The 17,657-nt window shown below is 35.1% G+C and overlaps 1 protein-coding gene across 1 annotated transcript in view; it reads right to left on the minus strand.

Moving 5' to 3' along the window:
* Window positions 1-5,571: 5,571 nt before the first annotated feature.
* LOC138329869 (SET and MYND domain-containing protein 4-like) overlaps window positions 5,572-17,657 on the minus strand; it is a 30,145-nt gene continuing 18,059 nt past the window's right edge. Inside the window, exons 8-17 of the mRNA XM_069277158.1 lie at window positions 15,024-15,151; window positions 13,752-13,857; window positions 13,156-13,216; window positions 11,787-11,956; window positions 10,528-10,883; window positions 9,490-9,563; window positions 8,373-8,491; window positions 7,219-7,387; window positions 6,229-6,342; window positions 5,572-5,865 (exon numbers count right to left, since the gene is read on the minus strand). Of these exons, the coding sequence (XP_069133259.1) occupies window positions 5,603-5,865; window positions 6,229-6,342; window positions 7,219-7,387; window positions 8,373-8,491; window positions 9,490-9,563; window positions 10,528-10,883; window positions 11,787-11,956; window positions 13,156-13,216; window positions 13,752-13,857; window positions 15,024-15,151 (1,560 nt within the window). The 3' untranslated portion in view covers window positions 5,572-5,602. The remainder of the gene's footprint in view (window positions 5,866-6,228; window positions 6,343-7,218; window positions 7,388-8,372; window positions 8,492-9,489; window positions 9,564-10,527; window positions 10,884-11,786; window positions 11,957-13,155; window positions 13,217-13,751; window positions 13,858-15,023; window positions 15,152-17,657) is intronic.

Consider the following 17,657-nt stretch of genomic DNA (forward strand, 5'->3'; position numbering starts at 1 on the left):
GTCTATAAAGACCATCCAAGGGACAGTCAAACCTGTCTATAAAGACCATCCAAGGGACAGTCAAACCTGTCTATAAAGACCATCCCAGGGACAGTCTAAAAAACCTGTCTATAAAGACCATCCAAGGGAAGTCAAACCTGTCTATAAAGACCATCCAAGGGACAGTCAAACCTGTCTATAAAGACCATCAAGGGACAGTCAAACCTGTCTATAAAGACCACCCAAGGGACAGTCAAACTGTCTATAAAGACCACCCAAGGGACAGTCAAACCTGTCTATAAAGACCACCCAAGGGACAGTCAAACCTGTCTATAAAGACCACCCAAGGGACAGTCAAACCTGTCTATAAAGACCACTCCAAGGGACAGTCAAACCTGTCTATATAAAGACCACCCAAGGGACAGTCAAACCTGTCTATAAAGACCATCCAAGGGACAGAAAACCTGTCTATAAAGACCACCCAAGGGACAGTCAAACCTGTCTATAAAGACCATCCAAGGGACAGTCAAACCTGTCTATAAAGACCATCCAAGGGCCAGTCAAACTTGTCTATAAAGACCATCCAAGGGACAGTCAAACCTGTCTATAAAGACCACCCAAGGGACAGTCAAACCTGTCTATAAAGACCATCCAAAGGACAGTCAAACCTGTCTATAAAGACCATCCAAGGACAGTCAAACCTGTCTATAAAGACAAACCAAGGGTGTCAAACCTGTCTATAAAGACCATCCAAGGGACAGTCAAACCTGTGTCTATAAAGACCATCCAAGGGACAGTCAAACCTGTAAAAAAAAAAAACCTATAAAGACCACCCAAGGGACAGTCAAACCTGTCTATAAAGACCATCCAAGGGACAGTCTCAAAACCTGTCTATAAAGACCATCCAAGGGACAGTCAAACCTGTCTATAAATGACCAACCAAGGGACAGTCAAACCTGTCTATAAAGACCACCAAGGGACAGACAAACCTGTCTATAAAGACCACCAAAGGACAGTCAACCTGTCTTTAAAGACCACCAAGGGACAGACAAACCTGTCTATAAAGACCAACCAAGGGACGAGTGAAAAGTGGTCTCCATAGCCAGGCGGTCTTTATACACAGGTCAATTTTTGTTATAAATGACCATTTGGGACCCAAAGAAAGGTCTTAATCAACAGTGTGGTCTTTATACAGAGGTAGTCACTAAGGTAAGTTTCCACTGTATGTAAACTTGTGATGTTCGAGCTGTTTATCGGGCATATTATATATATTACATATCACATAACTGGCTCGTCCAGCCATGTCATACGGCCATGTCGTAAACATCGTAAGACACATGTGTAATAACACTATTTTGACGTCACAGATAGTTTTGTCTTCATAATCTATATATGATATCGCATCTTGATTGTCTCAGTAGACCGGGCAAAACGTCCCATCTGAGCCACATCTGTTTTATATAGAGACGAAATTTTAAAGTTTAACTTTATATAAAAGTTATGTGATAAATAGGAATCTTAAACATGTGACAATGTGATATATAACTTATCAAACTTGTTAACTAATTTGATATGCCACACATCTAAAGGCTTGTGTGAAATATCAAATTCAATAACTTTTGTAGATCTCATAAAATTAAAGGGTTTGGAAAAGATGCCAGATAGCCACCAAGAGGCAATTTTCAATATTTTAATATGTGTACCAAGTCTGCGGGCAATATCAAGAAATTATTGTACAACAATATGGAAAACATGCTTCCATAGCAAGCAAAATAAACAATCAATGTTTCTACATAACAAACATTTTATGTACACTAGTCCTACACTAGCTTGTGAAAAATAATTTCTGTATTTTCCAAGAAACACCAAAAATTACAAATATAGGGTAATAGTTTTATCATATTTTAGTAGGATTTTTCACACAAAAAATTTGCGCCGAAATATGATTATGCTAAAGGCATTTTTAAGTGTCGTTATCATAGCTAAAGCATATCATGAATTTTCAAATACATCATTGTGCAAATCATTTTAAAATTAATTTCATATTAATAAGGTTTGATTGCCTTTCTGTTTATAACATGAAATATTTGCATAACCGATGTTCAAAATAAAACGGAAAATCCCATCTTTCTGTTTTAGTGTCATTCATTGAGATTTTGTTGATTTGTACAATTTTGCATGAATGGGATTAAATCACGTAACATGTGATACTCTATAGCGTTTTTGCAGGAAAAGTATCTCCAGTGGTGATGGAACGTAACTATTTATAATCTTCACGCTAAAATGACATTAGAATTTGATATCGTCTTTTGATGTCATTCCATCACCAATAGAAACAATAGTCCCGTATCACAAGGTACGTGAATGATTTCCTTTGTTTTGATTTTCAGATTTGTTGCTATGATTTTAATGCTTTTTGTCTTTATTGAATAAAACAATTACTTGTTCTTTTTTTCGTAGTTTGAAGCTTTGATATCATTTGTTTTGAGAATTTTTCGTTCACAAATTGTCATATTATAGCAAAACCTGCCTTAGCAGTCACCTCTGTATACAGACCACCTGCTTAGTAAGACCACTCTCTCAGTTGTCACAAATGGTCAATTTCAACACAATTCAACCTGTGTATAAAGACCACCTGACTATAAAAGCCATTTTCTTTTGTCCCTTAGGTGATCTTTATAGACAGGTTTAACTGTTTATGATCTTTATATATTTGAGCCCGATTGTTCGATCTTCCATGATGTGTATATACATTATATATATATATATGTGTATGTTTCTCTGTATCTTAAAGACTGTATATATATCTGCATAATTTACACCTCTTGTCCATATCAAGTTGGGTAACCAAAATACATGTTTACAATAATATGAAGAAATCAGAATAACTCCTGTGCATCGTGAAACAATGATACAGAAATCAACTTCAGCTTAATTCTACTGTCATAAATCCTATGGGTGTTCCCATCTTTATTAAGATACAAATATAAAGATAAAGCTCTCAAAAACAAACTAAACAGAACAGAAATTAACCAATATCTCCTTCTAATTAAAAACGTTTTACTTACCTAGAAAATTCTGTCATCAAATATCATAAAAAATCTTCCTGATGATATAATCCGTTGTTTTAAACGTTGAATGTTAAAACTTGGCCGTTTTTATCTGTATTATGACGGCCCATACACAGTATCCCCGGTATACAGATAAGATAGATACAGCTACGTACATCATTGTTTGTGATTCTGATAACATTTAATCAGATTGTTAAACTACTTATAAGTCCAGGTCACTAAACCTATTATACATAGGATTTATAATATATATTCTCGTCTGTCATGATCAGGGATGGAATTAGGGTTTACTCAGATTTAAAAACGTCGGATGATTGGCACGATGACCATAGAATTATGTCACTGTGAACTTTTATCAATAGGCCTATAGGGCCTGTAAGGTTCAGAAATAATTGATACAACACCCAGTTTTTGTTTGTTTGTTTGTTTTTTCGCTTTTAAGTTTTATCAATAGGCCTATAGGGCCTGTAAGGTTCATAAATGATTTATACAACAACTACGGTAGAGTTTTTTTGTTTATTTCACTTTGAACTTTTATCAAAAGGACTGTAGGGCCTGTAAGGTTCATAAATAATTGATACAACAACTAGTTTTTGTTTGTTTATTTTTTCGCTTTTAAGTTTTATCAATAGACCTATAGGGCCTGTTAGGTTCAGAAATAATTGATACAACAACGAGAGGTGTTTTTTATTTTTTTTTATTTCGCTTTTTTCACTTTTATCAAAAGACCTATAGGGCCTGTAAAGTCCAAGTGATAATTTTTTTTTTTTTACTAAGATTCAAAAATGTATGATAATTGGCATGATGACCTTAGATTATTATCACTTTGAATCTTCATTGACAGTCCTAAAGGGCCTGTTAGATTTGAGTGATTCTGGTTTATTAAGATTCAGCAATATGTGATTGATACAGCTAAAGTTTTTTTAATTTCACTTTGAACTTTTATCAAAAGGCCTATAGCGCCTGTTAAGTCCGGGTGATAAATGGCCTAATGGGCCTGTATAAATGATTAGGAAGTGATTCTGCCTTGTTTACAGATCATAAAATGTCAGATAAATTGGCACAGCAACCACTCTTTGTGTGTCAACAAGAGGCCTATAGGACCTGTGAGGTCTAATTCTGGTTGACTATTCATGAAGATTCAGGAATGTCTAAATTGGCATGATGGCCATAAATCTATGTAACTTTGAACCTTTATCAAGAGGCCTATAGGACCTGTGAGGTCTAATTCTGGTTGACTATTCATGAAGATTCAGCATGATGACCATAAATCTATGTAACTTTTAACCTTATCAAGGGGCCTACAGGACCTGTGAGGTCTGAGGTGTTCACCTGGGAGAAGAAAACCAGTTACCTGTTAATCAAAATAATTCTTGCTTTTTGGTTTCGTAACTAACAATTAGAACAGAAAATATTTGCTTCCAATAAAGTTTTTGTCCACGGATAAATTGCACTGTTGTATAGGTCACACTCCTAATTTTCCGGTGAAAAAGTCATGAATTGGGAAAATATGGTAACCAAAATTTGCTCCCGTTGAATTTAAGAGAAAAGTTGCCTCATCAAATGTATCCATACCTTTGTGGTCATTACAGATTGTTTGTTTGTTTAGAAATATCAAACTTTTTGGTTAAATAAATTTGTTTAAAAAACAAACAACTGTAACCTCCTGTGACCTTGAGAGTAAGTCAAAGCCATAAATTTAACAAACATAGCTTCATTAAGCATACCAGACAACAGGGCTTAGCAACAGCATAAACACTCCACTCTTAATCTTGTAATCATGGTAATAACACCAACAATAAATTGTATTCCATTCTAGTAACCTTGGCAACAGTAACAAAAAAATTCCCTGTCAGTAAACTTGACATTAGAATCAACAACATTCCATTTCAGTAAACTTGGTAACAGCATCAACACCACTCTTCCAGTAACCTTGGCAAAAGTATTAAATTTTCATATCAGTAACCATGGCAACAGAGTCAACAAAATACCATTTCTGTAACCATGGCAACATCACCAACACCATTCTCTTGCAGGTATCTTAGCAACAGTATCAACTTTCCATTCCAGTTACCTTGGCAATAGAATAAACATTCCATTCCTGTAAACTTGACATAACCTCAAGGTCATAATTATTTTTTTTAACACTTGATGGTCTTTGTCCTACTTAACAAGTATGGTATGGGTCCTACTTAACAAGTATTTATGGGGAAACATGGATCCTCACCTTTATATAGCGGGACAAAGTCACTTCTACATGATCTTTTTATGAATATCTCCTGGGCATCTATAAATTATTGTTCTGGATTCAAGGTGATTGCATCTTTGCAAAGATGAAGCGTTTGAGTCAGGTTTTTTTAACAAGGTTTTTTTTTCATTCACATAGAATATGTATGTAGCAAAGAGAAAAAAGCTGGTATTATCTAATTGTTATTTTTAGTGACGAAATCAAACTTTATTATTTCTTCTAGTGTTACAAAATTAGTAACACATAAATCTCTTCTTTTCATCTTTTTCAACACAAAAAAACCCATTCTTTTTAAAATACTTTATTATGTCAAATTCAAATTTCTTTGTAAACTGCATCTAAGTTCATCAAGTTCAGTCACACTTTTATGGGAATTCCCATAATGCACTTTGAATATAGGTAAAGCATCATTTGCAGCGGTCAAGGCCGTTTCCATGTATCCAGCACTGACCAGCACCTCTGCGTACTTCTGAAGTTCATTAGCATATTCAATACTAGAATCTCCATACACAGTTTTTATACTGCTTACGCTTTCTTTCAAATATTGACAGGAATTTTTGAAGTCACCTGCAAATGGAGGATGCAATATATAATCTATATAATTTGGTATGTGCTTTATATTTTTTTTTTGCTGCAAGGCATCCATATATACTAGAGAGTCATAGAATTATCTTCAGAAGTTTTGATAGTAATTTGATATGTAGCATGATAAGCTGAAGATTATAATGATAAGTTGAAACTGAAGATTATAATGCCAGAAAGGTCTAACCAAATTGTAAATGTGACCTTGACCGAATAATAAAATTGCCCTCGACCTGCTTTCCTTTGATAGCATAACACCTGGCCAGAAAGTCCTTGGTCTCAGTAAGGTTTGACCTAATTGTGAATGTGACCTTGACCCAACACTAAATGTGTCCTTGACCTACTTACCTTTGATAGCATAACACCTGGCCAGAAAGTCCTTGGTCTCCGTAAGGTCACGGTGATACCTGTGGAGGAGGGAGTTCCTTATCTTGTGACATCTCTTCATCACATCAATTGCACCTGGAGGTAAAGAGAAAATAGTTAGACAGGTAAAGTCACAGGGACTTGTAATATTCCTATGGTACACAACAAAATATTAAAGATGCTCCACCGCCAACAGAGCATAAATGATATTCATCATTTGAACAATAATTGGTGTTTAATTGTGTAAATATATGCCTAATTAACATAAAAATAATAATATAAAATAAGTTTTTTTGCCTTTGGTGCATGCGCAATCAGTACTTCATTCCATATAGAATATAGTGTCATGGATTTTTTTCGGGATGCAATTAATTATTCTTCATATTTTTAACTTGAAGTAAAATTAAAAGCTCTATTATTTCGATGGTGGTAATGGTGTAAAGTAAGTAACTTTTGTAACTGAAGAAATATACTAAATCGTCTGCTCCTGTTTTTGATAGTGAAATAATACCATTTGTCAGCGGTGGAGCATCTTTCCCCTAAATGGCATTACTATGTAACAGAAGAGAAGGAAATATAGTGGCCAGATGGTCAGGATTTGAACCTGGGACCTCCAAACAATAGCTGAATACTCTACCGTCTGAGCTACCTGGTCAACAAATGATTGACCCAGTCCAATCTTGCTACACTCCTCCCTCTATTTACAAAGTCTCTCATCCTCAAAGACATACACGACCCTTATAACACCACCATGGTTATTTTAGATGAGCATCAAATTTGTAACAGGTGAGGAAAAAATGTGGCAGCCAGACCATTATTTGAAACTGGGGCCACCGAAAACTATAGTCGAGTGCTCTACCGACTGAGCTACCTGGTCAACGATGATTGACCCAGTCCAACTGCTACAACTACATGTATAGTCAATCTTATTAACCATTGTAAGATTTTGAGTAATACATAATGCAAATCTACCTGTGATGTTGTGGGCCTCTAGATTCTGGATACTCTGTAGAAATAGGTCTTTTGCAATCCCAGCCTTTTCCTTATATGGTAAACTGTTGTCACAGTAACCACAACCTGAGCACAAAACATCTGTTTTTCCCTCCACAAGGCCCTTTTCACACTTAGGACATCGGAACACCTGGATTAAAAACAACAATGAGACTAATTAGTATAGGGTGGTGAAAATCCTTTCACTGGAGCTGGGTAGTAAATATATCATATTGCTAATATACACAATGAGCTTTCATATAATATAGTACAGTCAAGCCTTATAGATTTAGCCACCTTCTGTTGTGAGACTAGAGCATCTGGATAGCAAATCAACTGGATTGCAAAAGACAATTCTAACGAGAATTGTTCCCCTTGATTTTTTTTCATTTCTGAAATATTTTATTCAATAGAAAAGATTTTTAAAGTGAATAGTCGGGCAAAGAAAACCAGTCTAAATGGGTTCATTAGCCTTCCAAAAGTCCTCACATATCAAAAAGACTGTCAAGTTCTGCATACGTTGCCCAGTTCTGACCATTGAAATAATGGAAAAGTTCTAAAAATAGATTTGTCTAACCCTTTGAAAGCGAGGCTGCATGGAAAATGAAACCATAGACATAGTTAGCCGGGAGGATGTAAGGATCTATAATTTAAATCAAATTCTTCGCATGCAGAGCGATTTTGGCGGCAGATTTTATCTTTTTATTTCATAAGAAATTATACTGGATACATTCACACACTTTTTGCCGACTTTAGCCTTCTTTTGACCAATTGTTCACTTTAAGCTCTCTTCATATGCTCCTTAATATGCCATATGCATTATCATAGAAGGAAGGTTTGTCAAAAAAATTGTGGGTACTTTTATTATTTTGTGGGTCAAAATGTTTGTGGTTAGTGTATGGCACAGCGATTCCAATAATTTATTTTAAACAGAATTTTTTGTTTTCATATTTGTTCTCAAATAGCATCCACAAAAGCATTTGTTTAAATTTGTTCACCCCTGAAATTTCATAATGGACTGGTCTAGTCTTTGATAAAGAAGAGTCTAAATGTGTCTTTAGGGGTGAATGAGTTAAACAATGACTATTTTAAGCTATACAGTATAATATTACAATACACTAAGCAGTGCCACTCACCATATACGTTGAATTCTGGTCCTCGTCCCGCTGACAAGCGTTACATTGACAGTCAAAGAAGTACTGCTCCTTCAGAATCTGTTTTCTTTCTGGACCAGACATACGCTTAAAGTGGGGACCTGAGGAGGTCAAAAGTCATTGTTACTACTCATCCTTGATACTCTAGGGGTTACTATCACTAGTGTTATATCCACCCCCGGAATATGTCATAGCAAATCTGAAGGCTCGGTGTGCGACAACTGTTGAGGAGGTAGTTTGGTCCTTTGATCAAAAGAATACATGTACTGATATATTGTGTGGCTTTGAAGTTGGGCGTCGCTTTCTGTGTCTTCTTCAAATGAAGTCTATGCATGTCTGTCTTTGGTCAGGATCTCTCCTGAACTGCCTTCATGTTTGCTGTTCGCTATAACATAATCCAGGGTTGGATACAACGACAGTGAAAGTAACCCATGGAATAACAAGGATCCTTACTACTACCGTATTCGCCGTCATTAGCGCCCCTCCCCTTATAAGCATGGATTTAACACATGCTTAACAATGTTTTAAAATATGTGATGCCTCTAACATCAGTATTATTTCACGTATTACATGAACTTGCAAATCGTTTACATGTGAATAAAACAATAAAAGGCATATTAATGTTTACTGTAACAGATTAATGTGCCATGAGTAAAGAGTTAAAATATGGCTGACTTTTTTCGCCCACAACTTACATTTTGGTTCAGTAATAAGCGTTCCCCTTTGTTACAATTATTTAAGCGCCCTGGGGGCTAATTACGGCGAATACGGTACATATAGGGTCTATGAAATAATTGTAATGTTTTATTACAGATTTTCCTTATTCATTTAATACAGGAAGGTAGAAGTACAAAGCCTCTCAAAAATATTCCTGCACAAGCTGAAAGATGTTAACGTCTGCTCCATAGAATTAAATCTACCCAAATTCTGTTGAATCTGTTACATTTCATATTTATTTATTTTTGATTATTTTAATCTTACCATGTTTTAAGATGTGTTTCTATCTAGTTTCCACAAAATTGTATCACTTATAGAGACATGCAAAGGTAATAATTATGTTTTTGATACAAATTTATGTATTTGAAAATTAGGAAATTACCGTAACAGTTGAATATCTCTGATCTTTCCTTCACATCTCGCACCGTTCTCACAACCAGCCAGTCCCGATCAAAACTGAAAATTATTATGTTTATGAAAATGTGAAACCCTGCTTAAGTACCCCATTCTAGGAATATCACATTTTGAAATAGATTGAAATGAAGAAACTAAAGCAAAATTAGATTTACTTAGACATACAAAACTGGTTACACGGCAACGTTGCATACGACTTGCAATCGAGAAATGTGTTTTAAAAATATTACACAAGTACATTGTCTGAAATTAATCTTGCACAGATTATTCTAGGTCATGTCAAGTCAGTAGTTAGATAATGATTATGTTCATAGCAGAAAAATTCTACTGTCAATTAAAACATGAGTTGATTTTGTTATGATCAAAATTTCCAACTGCAATTGAAATCTCAATCTAAACATTTAAAACAAAAAACAAACACAAATCACCGAAATATATTGACACAATTGGTTTTTAAATAATGGATGGTAATAAATTTATAAATATCCAATAGCAGGTCTGTTTAGTATTAATATAATTCTGTTATATCGGCTGGCTCGCTGATTGGCATGAAAGCCCCAACCTGAAAATAAAGGCAACCTGTCTATAGCGACTGTTTTTATGTCTCCCCTTCAGAGGTCATTATAGATAGGTTTGACTGCACAGGTTTAAGGAAAGTTAACTTGATATATATTTATCTAAAATAAGTCCACCAAACTCAAAGAAAAATTAATTCAATCAAAAATTCTTTTTTTTTTCATTCTATGAATTTGACATTTCGTCTTAAAATCACTAGAATATGATCAGTTAGAACAAAATTAAAAAAAAAAACTTGTCTATAAGATATAAATGCACCCTATTAAATTGGGACACGATGTGACACAATGTGACAGTATAGAACAGGAGGGGCATGGGCAACATTATATAGTGAGGGACATAAACTACATCAGCAAATATTTGGAATAATTAATATGTGCTACTTCTAAGTTGACAATTTAGTTTAACAAATTAAAACTGAATTTTTTACCTGGAAATGATCGTAGGATCACAGGAATGGTTCATCAGACTGGCCGTCGGGTATATCGCCGTGGCAACGCGCACCTGGCTATTGGTTTCCACTAGTGACAGGTCTGTCGCCTGAGTCACCTGTAATTCTGTGATGGCGTGTGCATTACACACTAACTGTTGTATGTGTCGGAGCAGGAGACCACCCACGTAGCGTTCCGAATCCGACAGATGTTTAACGTCATTGGATATGGGTCCCCTGTCTAATGCATTGTCAGCATTAATAGACAATCTGGTACCACAGGCAGCAGAAGATGATTCAGATTCCGTTCTGAACCAATCAGAAGCTTGTAAGATGTTTAAGAGCAGGCAGGCAGTCTGAAAGGATGACAAGAGTTTAGACTACTGAGATGAAATAAAATACTGTATAGCAGGTCATTTTCGCGGACCAAAATTTTGCGGTTTGATCTAAAAACAAGAAAACCATATGTTAGCAATTTAAAATTTGCGCTATGGATTTAAGGGTAGATATCATTAAACCTTTTCTCAATATTTCTCGTATCAAATTTTCTCGATCATAGCAATGTGCCGCGAAATCTCAAAAATGTTATCACCACAAAAATAACAAACTTAACGGTATTTCATGTAATTTCAACAAAAAGGAACAAAAATGAATTTGATTAAGTACTCTAATGTTTATAAGTATCAAGTCAATTTTGTATCTATATAGTAACCTAAGAATGTTGGCTGGCTATGAAATTTTCAGTTATTTGTCAAAATGTTCTCCCCCGAGCTGTCTTAAAATTATGCCAATTCTTAAATAATACTGCTATTTCTTAATCATTCTATGTCCAAACAATGATAGAAAGTACATTTTAGTCCCTCTGCTATGTGACAGCCCATTGGAGATGGGACAGACATCCAAGAGGACCACTTTGAAATTTTGGGAATTTGTGCCCTTGGTTTATCATAAGTTAAATGTTCCAGGATGAGGTGTCAGGTTTGTAGGTTGAGGAAAGCTGAAGTACCATGAGAAAAACCACCAACCAATGGCCAGAATCTGGCATATGCCCCACATGGGATTCAAACTCGCAACCCAGACATGGAGGCCTTGTGATAATATATTGGGACATCTTTTTAAGACCACTTAGCCACGTGCACAGTGGTCTTTTTTTTTCTTCTCTCCCTCTCTTTAATTTTTCGCCAAGGGTGAAATCAACCAAAATCTTACCACATCCAATCCATACTATTTTACAGTTTTATAAGTTATCTATATTTTACCAGAGAGTACTGGAACAGGTCCTCAGTGACCAGGTTCTGACTGTGTGGCATCAGGTCATACACCGTGAGGTATCCTCGTCCATACACACCGTCCTCACTCACTCCTCCGATTTTCTCCTTCCCACTCTGTCTCTCCTGGTCTGAGAGCTTCTTTAAGCTCTCTTTAAATTCTGTAACAAAGAAATGAAAAAATATTTGTGTCAACATAACAGTTCAATATACAGAGCCAACATAAAGAACCATACTCTTTATACCAGGGCCAACATAAAGAACCATACTCTTTATACCAGGGCCCACACACATTTCTTAAATTTATGTAAAGAATTTACTCTTTATACCAGGGCCAACATAAAGAACCATACTCTATATACCAGGGCCAACATAAAGAACCATACTCTTTATACCAGGGCCAACATAAAGAACCATACTCTTTATACCAGGGCCAACATAAAGAACCATACTCTTTATACCAGGGCCCACACACATTTCTTAAATTTATGTAAAGAATTCCTTAACTTAAAATTCTCCATAGGTAAGCATTATAGATTTGAAAGAAATCTCCTTAACATAAGACTTTTTCCTTAACTTCTGTAATGCTTTTCTTTGGATAATTTTAAGTGAAGGTAAGTTCGTAAAACTGGGCCCAGTTCATATCAGTAAAGGATGGAAAAGAGGGTGTTTTTTACCCCCACCTTTAGTACCTAAAGAATTTTCTTAAAAAATCATGCATTTTCACCACAAAGAGCCAGAGCCAGATTGAGTGTCACACTCAATCTGGTTCTTTAGGGATATAATTCATATAGGCTATGCCTGTTGTTTGATCTTTTTTCATATCTTTTTAAAATAAAATTTGTTGAAAAATTTGAATCTAGTTCTTTCATCATATTCTGTTACCCAGGTATAATTTTCCCTGACAAAAGTTTCAATGTGGAACTGATGAGAAAGTTAAAATAAATGACATCTACATATGTATTCAAGGCAATTGTATGGAACTGTATGTTTGGTTACTTTCCTCAACATTCAAAATGTGTCAGATCCGGTGATGACCACAACTGTACTGTAAACCAACTTATAATTCTTTTGTGGCTACCATTCGTGATTTCTGTTTCAAAATATTTTCGCAGGATTAAATTTCACAGATTTAAAATTGACTTGACATATCTTTAAATTTAATTGTGCAAGAATGGCCTAAGATATTATTTCACGGAGACTTAACTTGAAATTCACGAAAATAAATCACATGCAACAGAAATTTGTTTACAGTATCCAAACTTTAATTTAAAATACATGTAACATCATTTTTTCGAGATATTACCAGTATAAAATGTTGGTAAAAATTAATTATAATGTATAATATAAATGTACTTACCAAGAAGGAATTGTAGACCAGCAACAAGAACTATTCTTATACTCAGGTGGGCTATTCCAACCTGCAGAGAAATCAATCAAAGGGGGATAACTCTACCTTACCTAAACACTGAGTTAGGATATTACAAAATAAAAGTCAGTATCAAAGGTATAACATAGTCAAGATGGGAGGTTTGATGGGGTAGTGGTGAAGCAATTTTCCTTTCACCAAGCCTGCTGTGACATAAAAAGATCAAGGGTCACTTATCCAATCATAATATGGGTATTCTCTGGGCAATCTGTTTTCTTTCCACACAAGATCCCTTGTATGCTTGTATATATGGGCCAATGAAAGTGATTTGTATAAGTTGTAAAACTTGTTTCGCCATCAATATAAAACAAGTTCATTCTACAAAAGTGCTCCTCCTCCATAAGGTATCATAGCCTGGACAAGTTCAGACAGAAACAATGCAAAGTTATTGTGCCCCATCCCCCCCCCCCCCCCCCCCCACCACTCCCAAGAGTTTCACAGAGAGGGCATGCAAGGGACTAATAAACAAAGTTGAAATGGTAGTTTTTCTTTTCTAAATCAGTACAGAGAAAATCCAGGATACTTACGGAATGCAATAGGTCCAGGTATGGACATTCTACATGGTGGTAGGAAGTCCACGAAGTTTTCCGACATTCTTTACTACAGTAACGGATGTGTGTGCACCTACCACACCTGTCATCGATACAGAGATGTATATCGTGATAAAGGTTTTTTTTTTAGAATTACAAGCAAAATCAACCCATATAACAAACCTTTCATACAATTATATTAACAGTATCATATAAATTGAAATAGTAATTGTTGTGAATACACAATGTATACTGATTCACCATTGCATCAACCTTTCAAAAATTTAGATTTGCATGCACATATTATCTCATAACCTTTCAAAAATTTAGATTTGCATGCACTTATTATCTCATAACCTTCAAAAATTTAGATTTGCATAATGATTTCAAATCAAAAATTTAGATTTGCAAGCACTATTTACCTCACAACTTTTAAAAATTTAAGATTTGCATGCACTTATTATCTGAAACACTTTAAATGATCAAATATGATATATCTAAAAGATATTTACTTTTTTATCTATCATATATCGGTAAAAAATGTTGTGATTGCACAAGTTCATCACAGTGCAAAACTTCAAAAAAAATTATTTTTCACAGGAAAATTTGATTATGCCAACATATATTTTTACAGTATCCTAAATCAGGTAGATAAATTATCACAAAACATGACCATGCCATGAGGCAATGGTATCAGGAGACAAAGCATAAGGAATGCATGTTAAGCAGGACACAGACATATGACAAATTTGTAGAATTTGGCAATCATTTTTCAGATACCGTATTCGACCCAATAAGCGCCAATGTCCCTATAAGCGCCCCTCCCCATTTTTGAGACCTTGATTTTCATTGCCCAGGCATAAATTTTGACCTAAAACTGTATAGATTTGCAATAATTTCTTCTTATGATCACTTTTTCAATTTTTTAAACACCCTGGGCGCTTATTGGGTCGAATACGGTAATTAGGTCACCATAGATTCATATAATGTCAAATGACCATTAGAGTTTTGCCTGAAGTTAATTATCTAAACCAGATTCCACCAGCATATGTGGCTGGTATAGCCAGGTTTCTGGATTATACATGGAACTTATTCACCCCTAAAAATTTAATATGAACTATTCCAATGTTTGAATTGGAAGAGTTCAAAGGTGTCTGAAGGGGTAAATGAGTAATAAGGAAAATGCCAAACATTTACACCAGAATAGACAGGGATTCGGATTAGACAAGTTACTATTGTTAATACATGTAAGATTAAATTCAGACTTACGGAATGACCAGAGGGTCCAGCTGTCCAAAACAATGATGACAATGCGAATCGTAGTGGTCAGGCAGCAGGACCGCAGCAAATGGTTTCTCCACAATCAGTGTGTCCCCCGCCTGCAATTCTTGTGTCGCCTGTGGATATATCCACGCACTTCAAAAACCTTTTCGAATTTATCTCAATCAGCAAAATACAGTTTAAACCTAGTTCACTCGAACTCATACAACTAAAATACCATGACCAGATTAAAGTGGTTTTTTTTTTTTTTTTATTGGAACCAATGTTTGAATTTGAAATTGATTAATCGTCAGGCAATATTTATGTAGTTGCGCTTCATTCTCATAAACACATATGTACCTTTTCAATGTTGTTGCTTATGTTGTATTATAAACAATAAAAAAATACAAAAATCACTTGAGGTATCCAGACGGTTTGATTGACAGCTGGCGATCTGTCAATTCATAGAGCATCCGGCTAGTTTTCAGAGGTCCGAGGTTTAAATGCCACGTGCACTCTGCCCGTGCATTTCTGCTCCTATTTATTGACTTAATTAATCTACATGACTGTAGAGCATGCTTATCAAATAAAGGTAAAACACCTGGTTCAAGAAAACAACAACGCAGACCAGTCCATTTCTAAGTTCTCAAAAATCACAAACCACAAAGTGCATGAAACATTGAAACATGGACTTTGGATTTTCCTGTAACATTGGTTGACTGTGTAGTTAGTACAATGGTAATACAGTTGATTTTCACAAGGATAACTGGGGTTTGATCTACGATCAGATGCAAATAGGCCTTTACCCTGGTAAATTGTTTCACTATTGTCATATAAAAACATATTTCTCTTTTATGTGAAAAAAAATCAGATGGATTAACCAAGGCTCCTTATAGCATAATGGAAATTATTTGAGAAGGTCAGTAACCTGCCTTTCTGACCACCTCTGTATAAAGACCACCTGTTTAATACAAACAATTTTTTAGAGCCCCATATGGTCAATTTCAACACAATTTGGCCTGTCTATAAAATCCCCTTGCCTATACAGAACCTTTTTTCTTCGTCCTTTGGTTAGTTTTTATGAACAGGTTTGGATATAATTAAATACTTCAACACATTTAGCAATCACCCCCCATAGACACATTTGAACTATTCTGATTCAAAGGCTGGAACAGTTCATTATGTAATTTTAGGGGTGAATGAGATAATTGTAGATAAATTTTGCTGAGTTACCTCAATATAGAAATGTTCTGGAAATCATAAAACAATATTTCCAATCATACAATGTCAAATCTTTGAGGATTCTTAGACAAACCAACGATGATCGACATATATATATATATATATATATATATATACCGTAAAAACTCATGTAGCTTGCGCACCAGTGTACTTTGCGCAGGTACTTTCTGGGGCTGAAATGCTGAAAAAAATCTACTATCGGTATATTTTGCGCATCAATTTTTTTGGGAAAAACAATGTCCAGGGAGCCACAAAATTGTTTAATCTACCATTGATTCTTATTACTCTTTCATATGTGGATATGAAGGATAGGAACATCCTACCCAAGGATCACAAAACATAGAAAAAACTCAAGGCTTTCCAATGGTTTTACAACATTATGTGATCCAGAGTATGTTTCCCCACAACTCAACATTTTGTTACAATATTACAATCATAATAGCCCACAATTTTGAAAAAAAGGTCGAAGAAGACAACAAATGTCAGTCAAGTTGGTTTGCTTTTATTAGTTTAACGTCTTATTAACAGCTAGGGTCATGTAAGGACCTGCCGGGTTTGTTGGTGGATGAAAGCTGGAGTACCCGGAGAAAACCACCTACCAGCGGTCAGTACCTGACAATGTGTCCCATATGGAATTTGAACTTGCGACCCAGAGGTGGAGGTCTTGTGGTAATATGTCCAAACATCTTAACCACTCAACCACCACAGCCCCAAAAAAGTAAATTTTCCATTCTATATAGTAAACCAGCATAGTTTCTGCAAATACCATAAAAATTCATGGAGAAAATTGTAACTTTGTTGAAGGAGTAACATCACAAAGTTGTGTTGTATGGATATCAATGTAACACAGCCTCAGCTGACATGAGCGTATTGCGTGGGATAATCCAGTATTACACCTGTAGGTATGAGAGAATAATCAATCTGGATTATAACAGTCTATCTCATAATCACCAGTGGTAATATCAACAGATATTACCTAATACTTTTGTCATAATCTTATTTGCTTTCTTCATATATTGTATATGAATTAGTTGGTTGTATAACCCCGTATAATGATTTGATTACCGGTAAATCTTGTTGCACAATCATAAATATGTACTTATGGTTCTGTAGAGTACATAGCAAACAATACTACATACACGTATATCTATTAACCATATTTACAGTACTGGCTGTTGAAAGCACCCACATCAATTTTCTGCAGTGATCTTGAAATCACATACCCACCCCTATAAAAGACTTAACTTTCATTCACTTCACAATAACTATACAAATCAATTTTGATGATCTGAATATATGTATAGGTGGGGTCATATTGTGAAAAGAAAACAATTTGGTTTGTTGAATTAAATGTCCTATTTTAAACAGCTAAGGTTGTTCAAGGACATGATAAGTTTTAAA

This window comes from Argopecten irradians, chromosome 8, assembly GCF_041381155.1.
Source record: "Argopecten irradians isolate NY chromosome 8, Ai_NY, whole genome shotgun sequence".
NCBI lineage: Eukaryota > Metazoa > Mollusca > Bivalvia > Pectinida > Pectinidae > Argopecten > Argopecten irradians.